At 49.2% G+C, this 15,360-nt stretch overlaps 2 protein-coding genes across 2 annotated transcripts in view; one reads left to right on the forward strand and one right to left on the reverse strand.

Annotated features, from left to right (window-relative positions):
* LOC135214249 (ribonuclease H1-like) overlaps positions 1 to 14,311 on the reverse strand; it is a 99,618-nt gene extending 85,307 nt beyond the window's left edge. The window contains exon 1 of the mRNA XM_064248313.1: positions 14,173 to 14,311. Within this exon, the coding sequence (XP_064104383.1) occupies positions 14,173 to 14,228 (56 nt within the window). The 5' untranslated portion in view covers positions 14,229 to 14,311. The remainder of the gene's footprint in view (positions 1 to 14,172) is intronic.
* Positions 1 to 15,360, forward strand: part of LOC135214251 (alpha-ketoglutarate dehydrogenase component 4-like) — a 381,447-nt gene that overhangs the window by 267,386 nt on the left and 98,701 nt on the right. The gene's annotated exons all lie outside the window — the stretch shown is intronic.

Raw genomic sequence — 15,360 nt, forward strand, 5'->3', positions numbered from 1 at the left:
GATTAGGCGGAAGACTTCGTGGCTACTGCCCAGGAGTCTGCTTCGCCTCAAGAGCCTCAGCGAGATATTGATCTATGGCTAAGAGTTCTTGTGGGTCTGCCAATGGGGTCTTATCCACTTACTCGGCAGAGCCTAAAGGCCTTTGTCATTGGGTACTAATCCACTAACATGACAATACACCTTATTCAAGGAGCACAACACCGATCCCGATCACCTGATCCTAACATCCGTGTTAGTTCTAAAGATTGAAAGGAGTTATCCCCAAACTCCTCACAAATAACCAATCACTCGAACCACAAAAAAGCACGCATACTTCATAATACAAAAAAAAAATTTTGTAACCCCCCTACTAGCCATATACGTACATACCTAGTTCCTCACTAACAAAGGCAACGGCCGCCTGTGCGACATCAAACACCCCTGCTAGTAGGAAAACCAAGAACATATCTGACAAGAGGGGTTACGTACACATACATAAAAATTTTAAGGATCAGTCTTTGCTCCAAGTCCCAGCACCATATCCGCTGACACAAACGGACCGAGAGAGAAGCATTTCTCATAAGTCACCCTTACATCCTTCAGGTAATGAGATGCAAAAACTGAATTGCATCTCCAATATGTCACTTCGAGGATATTCTTCAGTGACATATTCTTTTGAAAAGCTAGTGACGTAGCCACTGCTCTCACTTCATGAGCTTTAACTCTTAGAAGTTTGAAGGATTCATCCGGGCAATTCTTGTGCGCTTCCATAATCACACTTCTTACAAAAGGCGTTTTTAGACATGGGTCTTTTGGGGTTCTTCACAGCACACCAAAGACCCTGTTGACAACCTCCCATCTGCTTTTTATTGAGGTAAAATTTAAGAGCCCTAACCGGGCAAAGAGACCTTTCTATCTCTCTACCTACCAGGTTAGATAGGCCCTTTACTTCAAAGCTCCTGGGCCAAGGCTTTGAAGGGTTCTCATTTTTCGCCAGAAACAATGTTTGGAACGAACAGATAGCAGCATCTCCTTTAAAGCCGACCTTAGAATCCAGAGTGTGCAATTCGCTCGTCCTTTTGGCTGTAGCGAGGGACAATAGGAATAAACACTTCCTAGTGATGTCCCGAAAGGAGGCAAGGTGTGGAGGCTCGAACTTATCCGAGGAGAGGAATTTCAGGACCACGTCCAGATTCCAGCTAGGTGTTCTCGGAGTTCTAGATTTCGAAGTCTCGAAAGACCGAATCAGATCGTGGAGATCCTTATTATCGGCTATTTCCAGACCTCTATTCCGGAATACTGCTGACAGCATACTCCTGTATCCCTTGATGGTTGACACGGAAAGGTGCGATTCCTCCCTAAGAAAAAGGAGGAAATCGGCAAATGATGGTTACAGAGGTATTGGAGGAGGACAGCTTCTTCGACCTGCACTATCTCCTAAAGACTTCCCACTTCGATTGATATACTCGCATAGTTGAAGATCTGCGGGCTCTAGCGATAGCGCTTGCAGCCTTGCGAGAAAAGCCCCTCACTCTGATGAGTCTTTCGATAGTCGAAAGGCAGTCAGAGCAAGAGCGGGGAGGTTTTGATGATACCTCTCGAAGTGGGGTTGTCTGAGCAGATCTGTTCTGTTTGGAAGAGATCTGGGGAAGTCCACCGTCCACTCCAGTACCTCTGTGAACCAATCTTGAGCTGGCCAAAATGGGGCTATGAGGGTCAACCTCGTCCCCTTTGAGGCCACGAACTTCCTGAGCACTTCCCCCAGAATCTTGAATGGGGGAAAGGCGTAGGCATCCAGGCCCGACCAATCTAGGAGAAGGGCGTCGATTGTAAAAGCTCTTGGATCCTCTACTAAAGAGCAAAAGATCTCTATCCTCTTGGAGAGGAACGCGGCGAATAGGTCTATGTGAGGTCTCCCCCACAGGGACCACAGACTTTGACACACTTCTGCGTGGAGAGTCCACTCTGTGGGAAGGACCTGATTCCTCCTGCTTAGTCTGTCTGCTCTCACGTTTCTCCCTCCTTGAATAAATCTCGTGAGGAGAGTTATGCCTCTTTCCTCCGTCCAGATCAACAGATCCCTCGTTAGCTAGAAGAGGGAGAATGAATGAGTCCCTCCTTGCTTGCGGATGTAAGCCAGAGCCGTGGTGTTGTCCGAGTTTACCTGAACCACCCCACCTCTGACTTTCGCCTCGAAGAACCTTAAGGCTAGGTGTATGGCTACTAGCTCTTTGCAATTGATATGCCATGACACCTGTTCCTTTGTCCAGGTGCCCAACACCTCCCTTGCTCCTAGCGTTGCTCCCCATCCCGAATCCGAAGCGTCGGAAAATAACACTTGGTTGGGGTTCAGTAGGGCAAGGGATACGCCTTCGTTCTTTTTGAGAGGGGTTAACCACCACTTTAAGTGATTCTTCACCTCCAGGGGGATCGGGAAAGTCTGAAAGTTGCCCCGTCTTCCAATTCCAGACCTTCTTCAGGAAGAACTGAAGGGGGCGAATGTGAAGCCTCCCCAGAGGAAAGAACTGCTCCAGTGAGGAAAGGGTCCCTAACAGGCTCAACCATTCCCTCGCTGAACTGTGCTCTTTCTCTAAGAAGCTCGAGATCTTTGACAAGCCTCGAGTGAGTCTCTCTTGCGAAGGAAACACCCGAAAACCCAGAGAATCCATCTGAACCTCCATATAAACCAAGTTCTGGCTGGGGATCAATTGTGACTTCTCGAGGTTTATGAGTAATCCCAGAGACCGTATCAGATCTAGTGTTAACGTAAGGTCCTCCAAACACTGGCTCTCTGACTTGGCCCTGATTAGCCAGTCGTCTAAGTAAAGCCATTTCGCTACATTCTTCATCAGGCTCGTGAAAACCTGAGGAGCTGTAGACAGGCCAAAGCACAGAGCCCTGAATGGAAAAATCTTGTCCTTTATCATGAATCGAAGAAATTTCTTCGACGAGTGATGAATGGAGATGTGGAAATACGCGTCTTGTAAGTCCAGTGAGACCATCCAATCTCCTGGACGTAGGGCTGACATAACCGAGGCGGACATTTCCATGAGGAACTTCTTCTTTTCCACGAATCGGTTCAGCGCGCTTACGTCCAGTACCGGTCTCCACCCCCGCCCCCGAAGCCTTCGGGACTAGAAAAAGGTGATTGTAAAATCCCAGGGAGTGTGGATCCTACACCAGTTCGATGGCCTCCTTTTCCCACATCTGATCCACCATTCGAAGGAGCATATCTTTCAATACAGGGTCTCTGTATCTCGCAGACAGTTCCCGAGGAGTAGAAGTTAGGGGAGGACTGTCCTTGAAGGGAATGATGTATCCCTTCCTTAGAACCGACATCGACCAAGAGTTGGCTCCTCTCAAGGCCCAGGCTTCTGCGTAGTTCAGGAGTCTGGCGCCTACTGGTGTTCGGAGGATCTGAGAGTCATTTTCCATTTTTGAAGGGCTGGAAGGATGACCTTCCTCTTTTGTCTGAGCTTTTCTTTCTGGAGGGGGGACGAGCTGTCGCGCCTCCATGAAAGGGCTGCTGAGGAGGACGAGAGTCCTTCTTAGGAGCTGACACCATAGGGCGGTTCTTTTTGGTTGTCTGCACAAGGAGGTCTTGTGTCGCCTTCTCAGTCAGTGAACGTGATATATCCTTCACTAACTGAGAAGGGAACAGATGATCGGGCAAAGGAGCGAACAATAATGCGGTTCTCTGACTCGGAGAAACAGCCTTAGACAATAAGGATCCAAACACTGATCTCTTCTTTAGCAAACATGCTCCAAAAAGGGAGGAAACCTCTCCCAAGCCGTCTTGAACTGCTTTGTCCATACATGCCAGGACGCTATGCAGAACTTCTGGGTTGTTGAGAAAGTCCGTGTCCTGAGTCTTCTTAGCAAGCACTCCAAGAGACCAATCTAGGAAATTGAAAACCTCCAGGACGAGGAAGAGTCCCTTAAGGAGGTGGTTCAATTCCGAAATGCTCCACGTTGATCTAGCCGACCCTAAGGCGTGTCGTCTGGAAGATTCAACCAGACTCGAGAAGTCTGACTCTGCTGATGCAGGGAGAGAAAGACCCATGTTTTTTCCCGTCCCGTACCAAATGACTCTCCTTCCTAGAAGTTTGGAAGGAGGTATGCAGAACACTGTTTTGCCCAACTCTTTCTTCGTGCTTATCCATGAATCGAGAGACTGGAGGGCCTTTTTCATAGAAATAGCCGGTCTCATTTTGAGAAAGGCAGAGGACTTTACGGTCCTAGTACTGGAGAAAAGCGAACGAGGCGAAGGAGAAGCGGCCTGGCTAAGAGAGTCTCCATACTCTTGAAGCAATAAGGTGGTTAACGTCTTGTAGTTAGACAGGCCTTCATTCGCAGGAGACTTGTCTTCCGACACCTCTTCTAGTACGAGATCGGAAGAGGGAGAACGTTCCCGTTTGGAGGATGAGTCTTTCCAAGACCTCCTTCGATCTGAAGGGGAAGGGCTTCTGTCTGGGGAAGAGCTATCAGAAACTTTCCCGCTTACAAGACTAGTCGACTCCTGCCTCCTGGCTGACTCCTCACTCCTGGCTGGCGCCACACGCCTGGCTGGCTCCTCACTCCTGGTTGGCGCCGCGCGCCTGTTTGACTCCTCACTCCTGGCTGGCGCCACGCATCTAGTTGACTCCTCACTCCTGGCAGGAGTCACACGTCTGGTTGACTCCTCACTCTTGGCAGGAGTCACGCGTCTGGCTGACTCCTCACTCCTGGCAGGAGTCACTCATCTGCCTGACTCCTCACTCCTGGCAGGAGTCACGCGTCTGCCTGACTCCTCACTCCTGGCTGGCGCCACGCGCCTGATTGACTCCTCACTCCTGGCTGGAGCCTCTCTCCTGGATGGCTCCTCGCTCTTGCTTGGCTCCTCACTCCTGGCAGGAGCCTTGCGTTTGGCTGGCTCTTCGCTCCTGGTTGGAGCCTCACTCCTGTTTGGCTCTTCGCTCCTGGTAGGTGCCTCACGCCTGGCTAGTTCTTCGCTCCTGGCTGGAGCTTTACGCCTGGCTGACTCCTGGCTCCTGGAAGGCTCCTCGCTCCTGGCTAGTGCTTCGTGTCTGACTGTTTCCTCCTGTCTGGGAGGCACTTTGTGCCTGGAGAGCGCCTCGCGCTTCCTGGAGGTCTCCTCTTGATCTGGAGAGGACTAATCCTTGTTGAACGGCAAGAGGAAACGTTCTCATAGAAGGAGGACGTTCAGACACACCTTCAATTTTCTTGACATAACGTGAAGAAACTAATTTGGAGGGAGGAACCTCTAAACGTCGAGAAGACCTCTTGATCGGAAGGGAAGTATCCTTCCTACGAGGAGGATCCTTTGCGAGCACTCCCACTAACGAAGAGATCTGCTCCTGCATGGCGAGGAGGATCCTCGTAGTAGCTGCCTCCTTATCCTCCTCGGGAGGAGGGGAAGGAGCAGTGGAAGTATCTAGTGGCTCTACGACAGCCACGGGAGACAAGAAGGCTCTCTTTGTCCTCTTGATATCCAAAGGAGACTCCTCTGGGAAGCGTTCCGGGCTCGAGTCAAGAGCCGGTGCTTTCCAACTCCTCTTCAATGGTCGCGAGCGATAAGAATCCCTCCAACCGCGTCTAGGAGACGAAGATTCAGACGATGAGAAACACTCACGCAGGACGCTTTTACAATAGCGATCCCTGGCAGTCTGGGGTGTAACAGAACCTGCCGAAGGGACGCCTGATCGGTGGGGAATCTCCACAACCTCCGTACAGTTTTCGACATTCCTTCTCCTCTGGGCTTGGGAGCTTGGAAGAGGTCTAGACCTGGGAGCATTGCGGAGCCGATCAGATGCCCCCTCCACTACACTGGGGACACTCAAATCACTGTCCACTGTATAATTCACTTCATCACTCATCTTACCTTGCAAAGCAGCCATCTTACTTTCCATGATTTTAAAGGCAGCTTTTAGATCCGCTAGTTCCGTTGCCGAATCTGCAGGATCTGCAATAGGTGAAGAGGCTGAAAAAGAAGGAGAAGTAGCAATTCTTACAAGAGGGGAAGAAGTTCCCAAACTAGGAACTAGTTCGTTAGATCTAGATCCACTCATACTTCTGGAGGAAGCTTTCCTCATTTTCTCTTTCTCTAACTTCTTCAAATAAGAAGTTAGAATCTTTCACTCTTTCTCACTCAAATTCTCGCATTCCTTACAGGTGTTAGCAAAAGAACATTCATACTTTCTGCAACCCTTACATACAGTGTGAGGATCGACCGAAGCTTTCGGCAACCTCACCTTACAGCCTACATTCACACAAAATCTCATCACCATTCCGGCGTCAGACATTATAAGAAAAATCCAAAGCAAGTCCACAAAAACAATTCACAAAAGCGCATGCCAATCCAACAATCCAGATGCGTCACCAAAAGTCGGTCAAGAAGATCAATTGTCGATGAAAAAAGAAAATCCAGTCAAGAGGAACCAACAACAATGTTGATGGTACCGGCGACAGAGGAAATCTGATTAGAAAATGGGAATGGTTCCTAGTCCTGCCACCCAAAGCAGGGCGGTAGATCACCTGACCTACCTGTAGCGTGTGCCGCGAAATTTGAATTTCTGTCGGGGACGACGGAGTCTATAGCTAAGTATATATCTGACAGGGAAGTTGAATGTATAAAAATGCAATTTTCGACAAATTGTCATTTGTTCTGATACGTAATACAAACCCTCGGTCCTTTAACAATAGGAAGACTCACTTCTTGGTGGGAGGAATCTGAGTCTTTTGTGAACAGACTGGTGTTCGCCCAACCTTGGAATGCCTCCGATTGATCGGGGTGTGCACCGCAGGATCAATGTTCAGACCTCTGGACCGAGTACTAAGAGAGAGGCAAGCGTATCTCTCCGTACCAGCAAGCAAGAACTTGTTCCTGTTTGCAAGAGGCAACATAAAGTTATGGTTTGTCTCTTGTTGACTTCCACTTCCACCCCCTTGTTGGGGGAAGTGGTGGATAATTGCTCCCATCCCTAGTGAAAGGGATAGGATGGGGCTCTGTTGAGTAGCTCACCTGCATCTCGTCCTTATCCAGCAGGGTGACGACCGTATCCCTCTACCCACAGGCAGAGAAGGAGAAAAAGATGGGAAGAGGAGCCAGTCACTCTCTCATTCACTCATCCATTCTTACAGTCACACCAGGACTCGATGCTGTTCAGCCTGCGAGGGTCTGGGTTCGCTACACGTGTTGAGCAGCCACCACGGGTCCCAAGGAAAAAGATCCAAGAACCTGTGGGCAATATCCCGAAGGTAGAAGGAGGTGCATGTGGTCTGGTTGTACCTCTGCCTTCAGTACCTGCGCCACGGAGAAGTTCTTGCGGAACGTGAGGGAATGTACTTCTTCTAGGTCATCCTGGTGCTGACGAAGAGGCTTCAACACTCCTGGGGTGTCAAGTTTCTTCAGATAGCACCGTCGCGCCCTTACAGGACAAAGCAGCATCTCCTTCGCATCGAAGGCGGTGAAGTCCATTAGGGAGGGGATTGTGAAGGACTCTAACCGATCGTCAGGGACCAAAGGGTTCTTCTGAGTCTTTGCTACGAAGTTCGGCACAAAATCGAGCGTCACGGATCCCCATCCCCTGGATGCTTGACTTCGCAGGAAAAGTTATGCAGTTACCTCAGAGGAAAATAAGGGAATATTCGCATGACCTATCCCTCTTCTCGACTTCGGTGATGTCCAGTACCCATACTGGTCTATCCGTCTGCAGCGAAGTGTCTCGCATTCTTCTATCCCCATGCAGTGAAGTTCTCCTTCTCGGTAGTGGATAGGACACCCACACTCCATGGTGGGTGTCGAAGGTATGGGTACTGGGACAAGCCATTAGGAAGAAGAAAGATTGATCTGGAACAACCGAACTAAGTCCACAGCAAAGTTCGTAACTGACTCGGGCGCTCTGACAGCTGACGACTGACTGCGTTCAGTTCGGTAGGAGGCAAGTTGTCCAAGCATCCGAGCAAGTCACGTGACCTTCGCCCTAAAAAGGTTATGCCGAGAGACTAAACAAATCTTATTTGTTTGTCACCGATGCCAGCCGGCGAGGTGATGATTCTCTTAAGGCATGTGCCCAATAGGCAAAAGTCAATTGCCTTCTAGAGACCGAGGTCCTTGATGGCAAGACATCTCATAGTATAGTTGAATCTCAGCTAAGGAGAAACAACACTATGTACCGTTGAAGACGAAGGTGGACAGAGAATGCAACCTACGTCTTCATAGCTGAATCGAGAGAAGGATTCTCAAGATTCTGAACCTGCGCTTACAAATGACTGAAAACGCTAACCGCTATTTCATTGCTGTCCGGTGAGTGTCGTAGTTGCAATGAAAGCGGAGCGCTTTTCAGTAATGAAAACACAGGGAAGTACTGCCTGTAGAACTGCTTCTCATGGGCTGAACATTTGGAAGTAGAGCTGTCAGGTCGGGGAGTAGGCGATGTCTTCTGATACATCTGTTAATTCTGGGTGAACAATGAACAATTGCACACCTATGAATACGAGATATTTAAAGACAAACTCAGATGTCTGCAAAAATCATTCGCATTATCGCAGTGCGATGCAGCGGTAGACTAGTACAGACTTCTGTTACCTTGTGGTAAACAGAAAGATGAAAGAGTCCAAGAGATATCTCTGTTGAAAATTCTCGTAATGTCGAAGGCGATGAAATCGAGCGTCACAGCAGTAGATGGTCCTTCATGTATGCGAGAATCCCCATTAATCAGAGACCTAAGTCCGTGATTGTTGGGCAGAGATACGGTTCGGTAGTCAATCAAAGCAGGGGAGAGAGACATAACCGACCGTGCATCTCGGAGAGCCAGCTGGTAACTGAGCTGCTATCAGGCAGTTCAATACACAGTAGCTCTCGCTGACTAGTCATCCTGAGTTGCCAGGTAATGCATTCCACGAAGGAATGCGTTCGGCTAGAACCATCGAGCATAAAAAAAAATAAGCTCGAGCAATTATTTTTAAACGAAACAGATTTCGGTAAATACAAAAGCTGATTTGGTGTTGTGACTACACCAATTATCTAAAATCGAAACTGGTAACTCCTGGGAGGTTGCAGGCAGCCCCGAGTTGCAGTTCAATTAAGATACTATTCGTCTCGGTCACAATCCGTAGAGTTAACTACGGTATGCTTAACAGAATCATGTCGCGAGGGTAATACACGTAGTATATTTTTAGGTTTCTGTACAATGACCTCCATCCTAAATTCTTTTCCCCTCGAGGAATGAGAATAAGGATTGGAGATCGACCACCTTCGTTCTCTAGTCAAGAGAGTGAAGGAGAAGTCTTCCCCGAAGGAAAGCTTCAATGGTGAACAGAATACCGAAGACGAAAGTTCAAGCCAAACTGGATGTTCCCGTCCGTTCTTCTCTATTCCAAGTTGGTCGCCTACTGTGAGATAATCTTCTTTCAGCAGCAGTCTTCTTCCAAATGCTAGAAATTCCAGGAATTCAAGCATTAGGCAAGGTTCCCGATTATCGTGGTAACAATTATCGGGGATTCTCGTCTCGCTCACTTTGGACCGTGGTCTCGCCTAAGTGTTTGGAGATCGTAAAAAACTCGAACACTCTGAGAGTGCTAGAAATTCCGCAGAATTCTAAGCACTCTGCGAAACCCCCACCGAATTCGTCAAACAATTATCGGCTGGTGGTCCTCTCGATTCCCGTAGAAATCAAGGATGGGGCAGGATCCCTCCTCAACGACCGGGGCTTACGTCAGGTAGGACCCGAAGGTCCCCCCGGTAGCGCAGTCCCCAACGTGGGAACCTACAGAGAAATCTCTGTAGGATCCCTCCCCTTTCCCTCGTAGCCGTAAGGAGAGGGAATGGGGGAGGAATTGGGTACTCGCTCGCCTTCCCAGCAGAACTAGCAGTTGGAGAAGAGTAGGAGCGGCGATCGATGGCCTTTCAGAGTCTGGGAAAACGTATCGTCAGGAGAAAACGTTTTCCCAAGGAGGGTTACGAACTCGCACTGTAGGTAAGGGTCTGCCGCCACTGTGAACGTCGTCTGGGTGGGGCTGATCGACACCTGACAGGAGAGAGCCGATATCGTCCTCTGACTCATTCCAGTCCTCATCGAGGTCGAAACCTCTCAGGAGGACCAAAGGGGTATTCAAATACAGTGTCCGAAGACACATAGAAACGCCGCTGTCGCAGTAGAGGAGGTGGAAGTAGCTTGTTTGACCGGCCAGATCTGAGAGAGCCTTCTTGTCCGGAGACGAGAGACTCTACCTGGTTCAACACAGTCGGCAAGCTCCGATCGCGGCAGACCCACCGTCGGTTTGGGTTCCCTCTTCGGGCCCCAAAACGACTTGAGCCGAGATGTGGGCTCTGCTGGTGGGAGCGGCGATCCTTCCCCGAGGTCGTTGTGCTGATGAATCAGCGCCATAACCTCGGCAAAGTTCCTCTGGATCTTGGAAGTCACAGCATCTTGCGGAGTAGGACCGTCAAGCCCGTCGAACAAGAGCATATACAGAGAACCTCCCCCTTCAGGAGGGGGAACAGCGACAGCCCTCTCAGTCTCCTCCTGCCACTTGCGCGTACGTCTTGGTCGGTCCGAAGATCGTACCTGGTACTTACAGCGTCGTGACGGGATCGTGCGGGGCATGCCCCTCACGATCACCCCACTGTGCCTCACTCTTCCCGGTTCAAACCAAGGAAGTTGCAGGCACGGGAGATGAAGACATGACGCTCCTCTTTCGCTCGCTGGCAGAACCAGCGGGCTTGGAGGGCTGCAGGCGATCGCCAACTTGCAGGCATAGTCGAGCCGTTTCCCTAGGAAAAACAGCTGGACCGAGAACAGTGGCCCCGATCTCGTGTGCAGAGGAGCATACGAGTACCGGGCAGATAGGGGGGCAGCTGGTCCCCCTATCTGCCCGGTCCCTTGTGGGAGCGGTGGTCAGGAGACCTGCAGAGACCAATGTCGCGGTGAGACCGGTGCGTGTCCTCGCGGCGCGTCATACCGCTGGTACCAGCCGAGGCTGGCACCAACGATCGGGAGGGGGGACCTCTTCCCAGCCTCAGCCCGTGGCTGGTCAGGAACAGTCACGTCTACCCGGGTTACCAGCTGGTCGCTGGCCTGGCGAGAGTCACCTAAGTGGCTCTCACCAGCTTCTGCTCCGTGCCACGGTCCTGGCGCCGAGCAAACTCTGGCCCTAAAACTTTGGCTGTACGGTCTCCCGCGGGAGATTGTACACTTGGAACCTCTCACGAACGAGAGACCGAGCCAGAACCTGGCGTAGCGGCAGCGCCGCTAACCCCAGGCGAGAAAGTACCGGTGTTATCCGGTACCTCTCTGGTCCCCGCCTTCTTCTTCCTTGTGGAAGGAGAGATGGGCCCTGTTCCCGAAAGAGCAGGAGGACCGGCAGAAGAACACCCCCGTCTCACAGGAGTAGGACGGGCACTTAGAAGTTCCCGAAGGAGCCTTTTTAGGGGGGAAACCCGGGTTACCAGCTGGTCGCTACGAGAGTGGCCGCTGGCCTGGCGAGAGTCACCTGAGCAGCTCTCACCAGCCTTCTGCTCCGTGCCGCAGTCTAGGTGCCGAGCAAACTCTGGCGCCAGAACTTTGGCTGCACGGTCTCCCGCGGGAGACCGTACACTCGGAATTTCTCGCGAACAAGAGACCGAGCCGAACCTGGCGTAGCAGCAGCGCCGCTAACACCAGGCGAGGAAGTACCGATGGTAGCCGGTACCCCTCTGGTCCCCGTCTTCTTCTTCCTTGCGGAAGGGGAGACGGGCCCTGTTCCCGAAGGAGCAGAAGGACCCCCGTCCCACCGGAGTGGGACAGGCCTTTAGAAGGTCCCAAAGGAGCCTTCTTGGGGGGTAGGAGGCAGCCTTCTTCTTCTTCGGCTTGGTAGCCTTAGAAGTCGAAGGGGAAGAGGCGGCAGCAGACGACGAAGAAGACGACGTCAGATCCTCCATCCAGGACGGAGCCGGGGCAGTTGCCAAAGCAACAGGGCCCGGCTGCACCTGTCCGGAAGGACCTGAGTCTGGGGCAGCAACACCGTGGGCAGGAGCGGGAACAGCAGGAGCGGGGAGAGCGGCTGGGCCAGCAGCAGGAACAGCGTTAGCAGCAGGTACGGCTGTCAAGTCAGGCGACCCAGGAGGCTTATTTTCAGCCATCAACATCCTGGGTACCGGAGGCAGGTCCAGGGGGGAGCTTTTCGGGCAGCAAGTCTGGGGTTGGCAGCACAAAGAACCCAGGTGGAGGCGGCACACCCCTCCTTGATACGGCAGCGAGCGGCCCTTGCACGGCGGCTGTCGGTGTTACCGTCGTCACATGCGGCGTATACACAAGGTGCGGATGGGCGGCGTACCCTGGGGTAGAAATTGTAGTTGTTGTGGTGGTCACCACTCCATGTGTGACTGACCCCGCCAGCCGCTGAATCAACCCCTGGATACTAGGCATGCCCTGCAGTCCCAGTGACGCCCACACCTGCCCAAGGTCGTCTCCCACGGAAGATGCACCTGCAGAAGCAACAGTCGGGTCAATCTGAGGGGTACCCTCTCGCTTGGGGGGAGACGAACCCCACCCAGAGCGGACGGAAGACCCCAAATACAATTGTACGTCAGGGCATCGAGAGCCCTCCTCCACGCTCGACAGTTCGGGCGAGGAGAAGGACCCAGATACCCTCCCCCCCGAAGGGGAAGGTGCCATCGTGGTAACCGAAGAATCGGTTACCAAGGGAGTCGCGGGAGAGCTTCCCCTGCACCTACACTAATAATGTTACGGCGCGAGAGCATACGTGCCCTCTGCACCGAGCGCAAAGTATAAAGATTAATTCCCGGTATGAGCGGGAACTAATCCATAATGAATATTGATGCAATGAAATAATATATAAAAGTGAAACAGAATACTGCACTTGCGATTCACTTTCACACAATATAAAAGGGGAAGGATCAATTCCCGGGTAAAAGCGGAAAACTTGATCCATAATCAAATAATATATGCAAATGAAAAAGAATACTGCTCTTGCGTTCACTTTCATACAAATTAAAGGGCTCGTGCCGCGAGCATTCGCGCCCTCGCCCCCGAGCGCACAGGGCAAAATATAAATGAAAAAGAGTACTGTACTTACAAGTATAACTTTCACAATTTCACCCAGAAATAAACGACTCGGCACGAGCGTGCTCCCACCCTCGGCACCGAGAACATTATTCATGAGGATCAACTTCAGGAAAAGAGCGGAAACCGCTGCATCTACAGCGATAGCTCCATTTCTTGACCCATAATTTATTTAATTAATGAAAATGAAAACAGAGTACTTACAATTTCATTTTCAAACCAAACAAACCAGTAGTGGAAAACACAATATAAACAAAGCATATGACGATGAAGCGGGCAGAGAGCGATGACGAACACGTCCTCCACACACGCGGCCGAAAGCAAAAGTAATTCTTCACGTCCCAGGCGCGCGACGCGCGCACTGTCGGACAAGCAGTTAACTACCGTTCTCACTTGTTCGAAGCTTACGACCGTTCCAGCTGCCGCTGTAGTTACTTCCTATTGTTAAAGGACCGAGGGTTTGTATTACGTATCGGAACAAGTGACACACATTAGAAACAGCTCGGCGGGACTAAATTTCTGTTTGGGCACGTAGTCTGGCACTGGCACCTTAGCCACACCATGACTACTAGGCTAGCTAGAATAAAAAATCTTTCCTTCCTAGCCTGACTTAAGGTACTGAGGTACTGGCCAGGAGGGTTTCGTCCCTCCATCCCCTAAAAAGTAAGTAACACTTGACATAAAGAAGTGGATACACTTGGAAAAAGTTACTTTTCCATCGTAAAAACGGCTGATAAATGAACTGGTAACTTTGCTCGAGGCGAAATTGCCAACGGCTACTCAATCTCCATACTGCATAGTACAACCAGGAAAAATATGTCATACCACTACGCCTACCTTTATAAGTAGTACCTCGACTTAGCAAGTCCTTCTATATTTAGTGCCTAAGCCGTTGGAGTTACTAGGCAACAGACGACCGGTAGTATTTGCTAAATAAGATTCATTCAGAAGCTACTACCTATCAACAAGAAAATGACAATACCTGTACGGCACCAATGACTTTCTAATACCTCCCACTTGCAAAGTCAACACCAAATAAAATAGTAATAGAATAAAATACAGCAAATAAATCATCCTGTCACGAAATGTAAGCGAACGTAAACCGTCACTTTAACTAGTCTTTTCTTACCAAGTATTGTAAACCCCAGGGGTGAAACCCCTGGCGACGGCGTGAAAAACAGGCATCCTAGAGCAGTTTCCAACGGTTACACTCAGGCGACAGTGTAGAAAGCGACTGAGGAGTGAGGAGTGAGGACTGAGGACTGAGGAGCAAAGTTGCCAGATTTCCACACCGAATATATGAGTTGTTTATCGTGATCTTGTTAGTGCTCAAAACTTAGCATTATGAATTCCCAACCAGTAGCTTTTTTTTATTTTTTTTTTTACTGATAAATAAGGATAAACACTGAACCTTTCCGTTTTTAGCTCATATTGTTTAAACATTTAGTTAGATTTTTATTCTAATTTTTTTTAGGAGAGGATAAAAAAACAAAACTTCTCAACAACAGTCGGTACTCCTTTCATTAATGATGAAAAACTGGAATGAAACTTATTTAATTTGACGATGAAAAAAGTAACATAGGTGTTTTACTACAAGTTTATATATATAAGGAAGGCATCCAATAAATATAATGACTATAGACCTATATCTTGGGCCAACTAACACTGTTGGTTATATATGCTCGCAGGTGGACTTAAAAAAATTATTATCACTGTATTATATTATTGAAATTCCATAATTACAATCACTTTCATAAAGAATTGAAGCTGCAAATGTAATAGTAAGCACCAGTGTTATAACTATGTCTTTTTTTTTAGAGTAAAGTAAACTGGCAACGTATCTTGGACCTAGGCTAATGTACTGAACCATTTAATTTTACACGAGGATTTAATTACCACTGCATTATATAATTTCTCACTTTTATCGTTGTTATACACAGTCATTCATTTAGGGCAATATCAACTAACAACGAAATCATGAGCGCTATCATCTATACTGGTAAACTAGGCCTATGATCTTTACTAAGGACTTACGTTATACGAATTACATTTATGAAATCATTAAAGCCCGTTCATTTCAAAAGTTTATGTCACCGTATTTGTAGAATAACCAAACTGATTATACAGGCACATTAATCATTCTCACATGCAAACATTGCAATGTGTATTGCAAAGCTGTAAAGTGCATCGCTGAAAAATAATTTGCTACCGAATGGCAGTATGAATGTATGTATATATTTCACAAAATTTTCAAGAAAATATGCCATCAAAACTAGCAAATTAAGAATACTCTCTAGTATTATGAAAAAGAATAAAT

Source organism: Macrobrachium nipponense, chromosome 45, assembly GCF_015104395.2.
Source record: "Macrobrachium nipponense isolate FS-2020 chromosome 45, ASM1510439v2, whole genome shotgun sequence".
Classification (NCBI taxonomy): Eukaryota; Metazoa; Arthropoda; class Malacostraca; order Decapoda; family Palaemonidae; genus Macrobrachium; species Macrobrachium nipponense.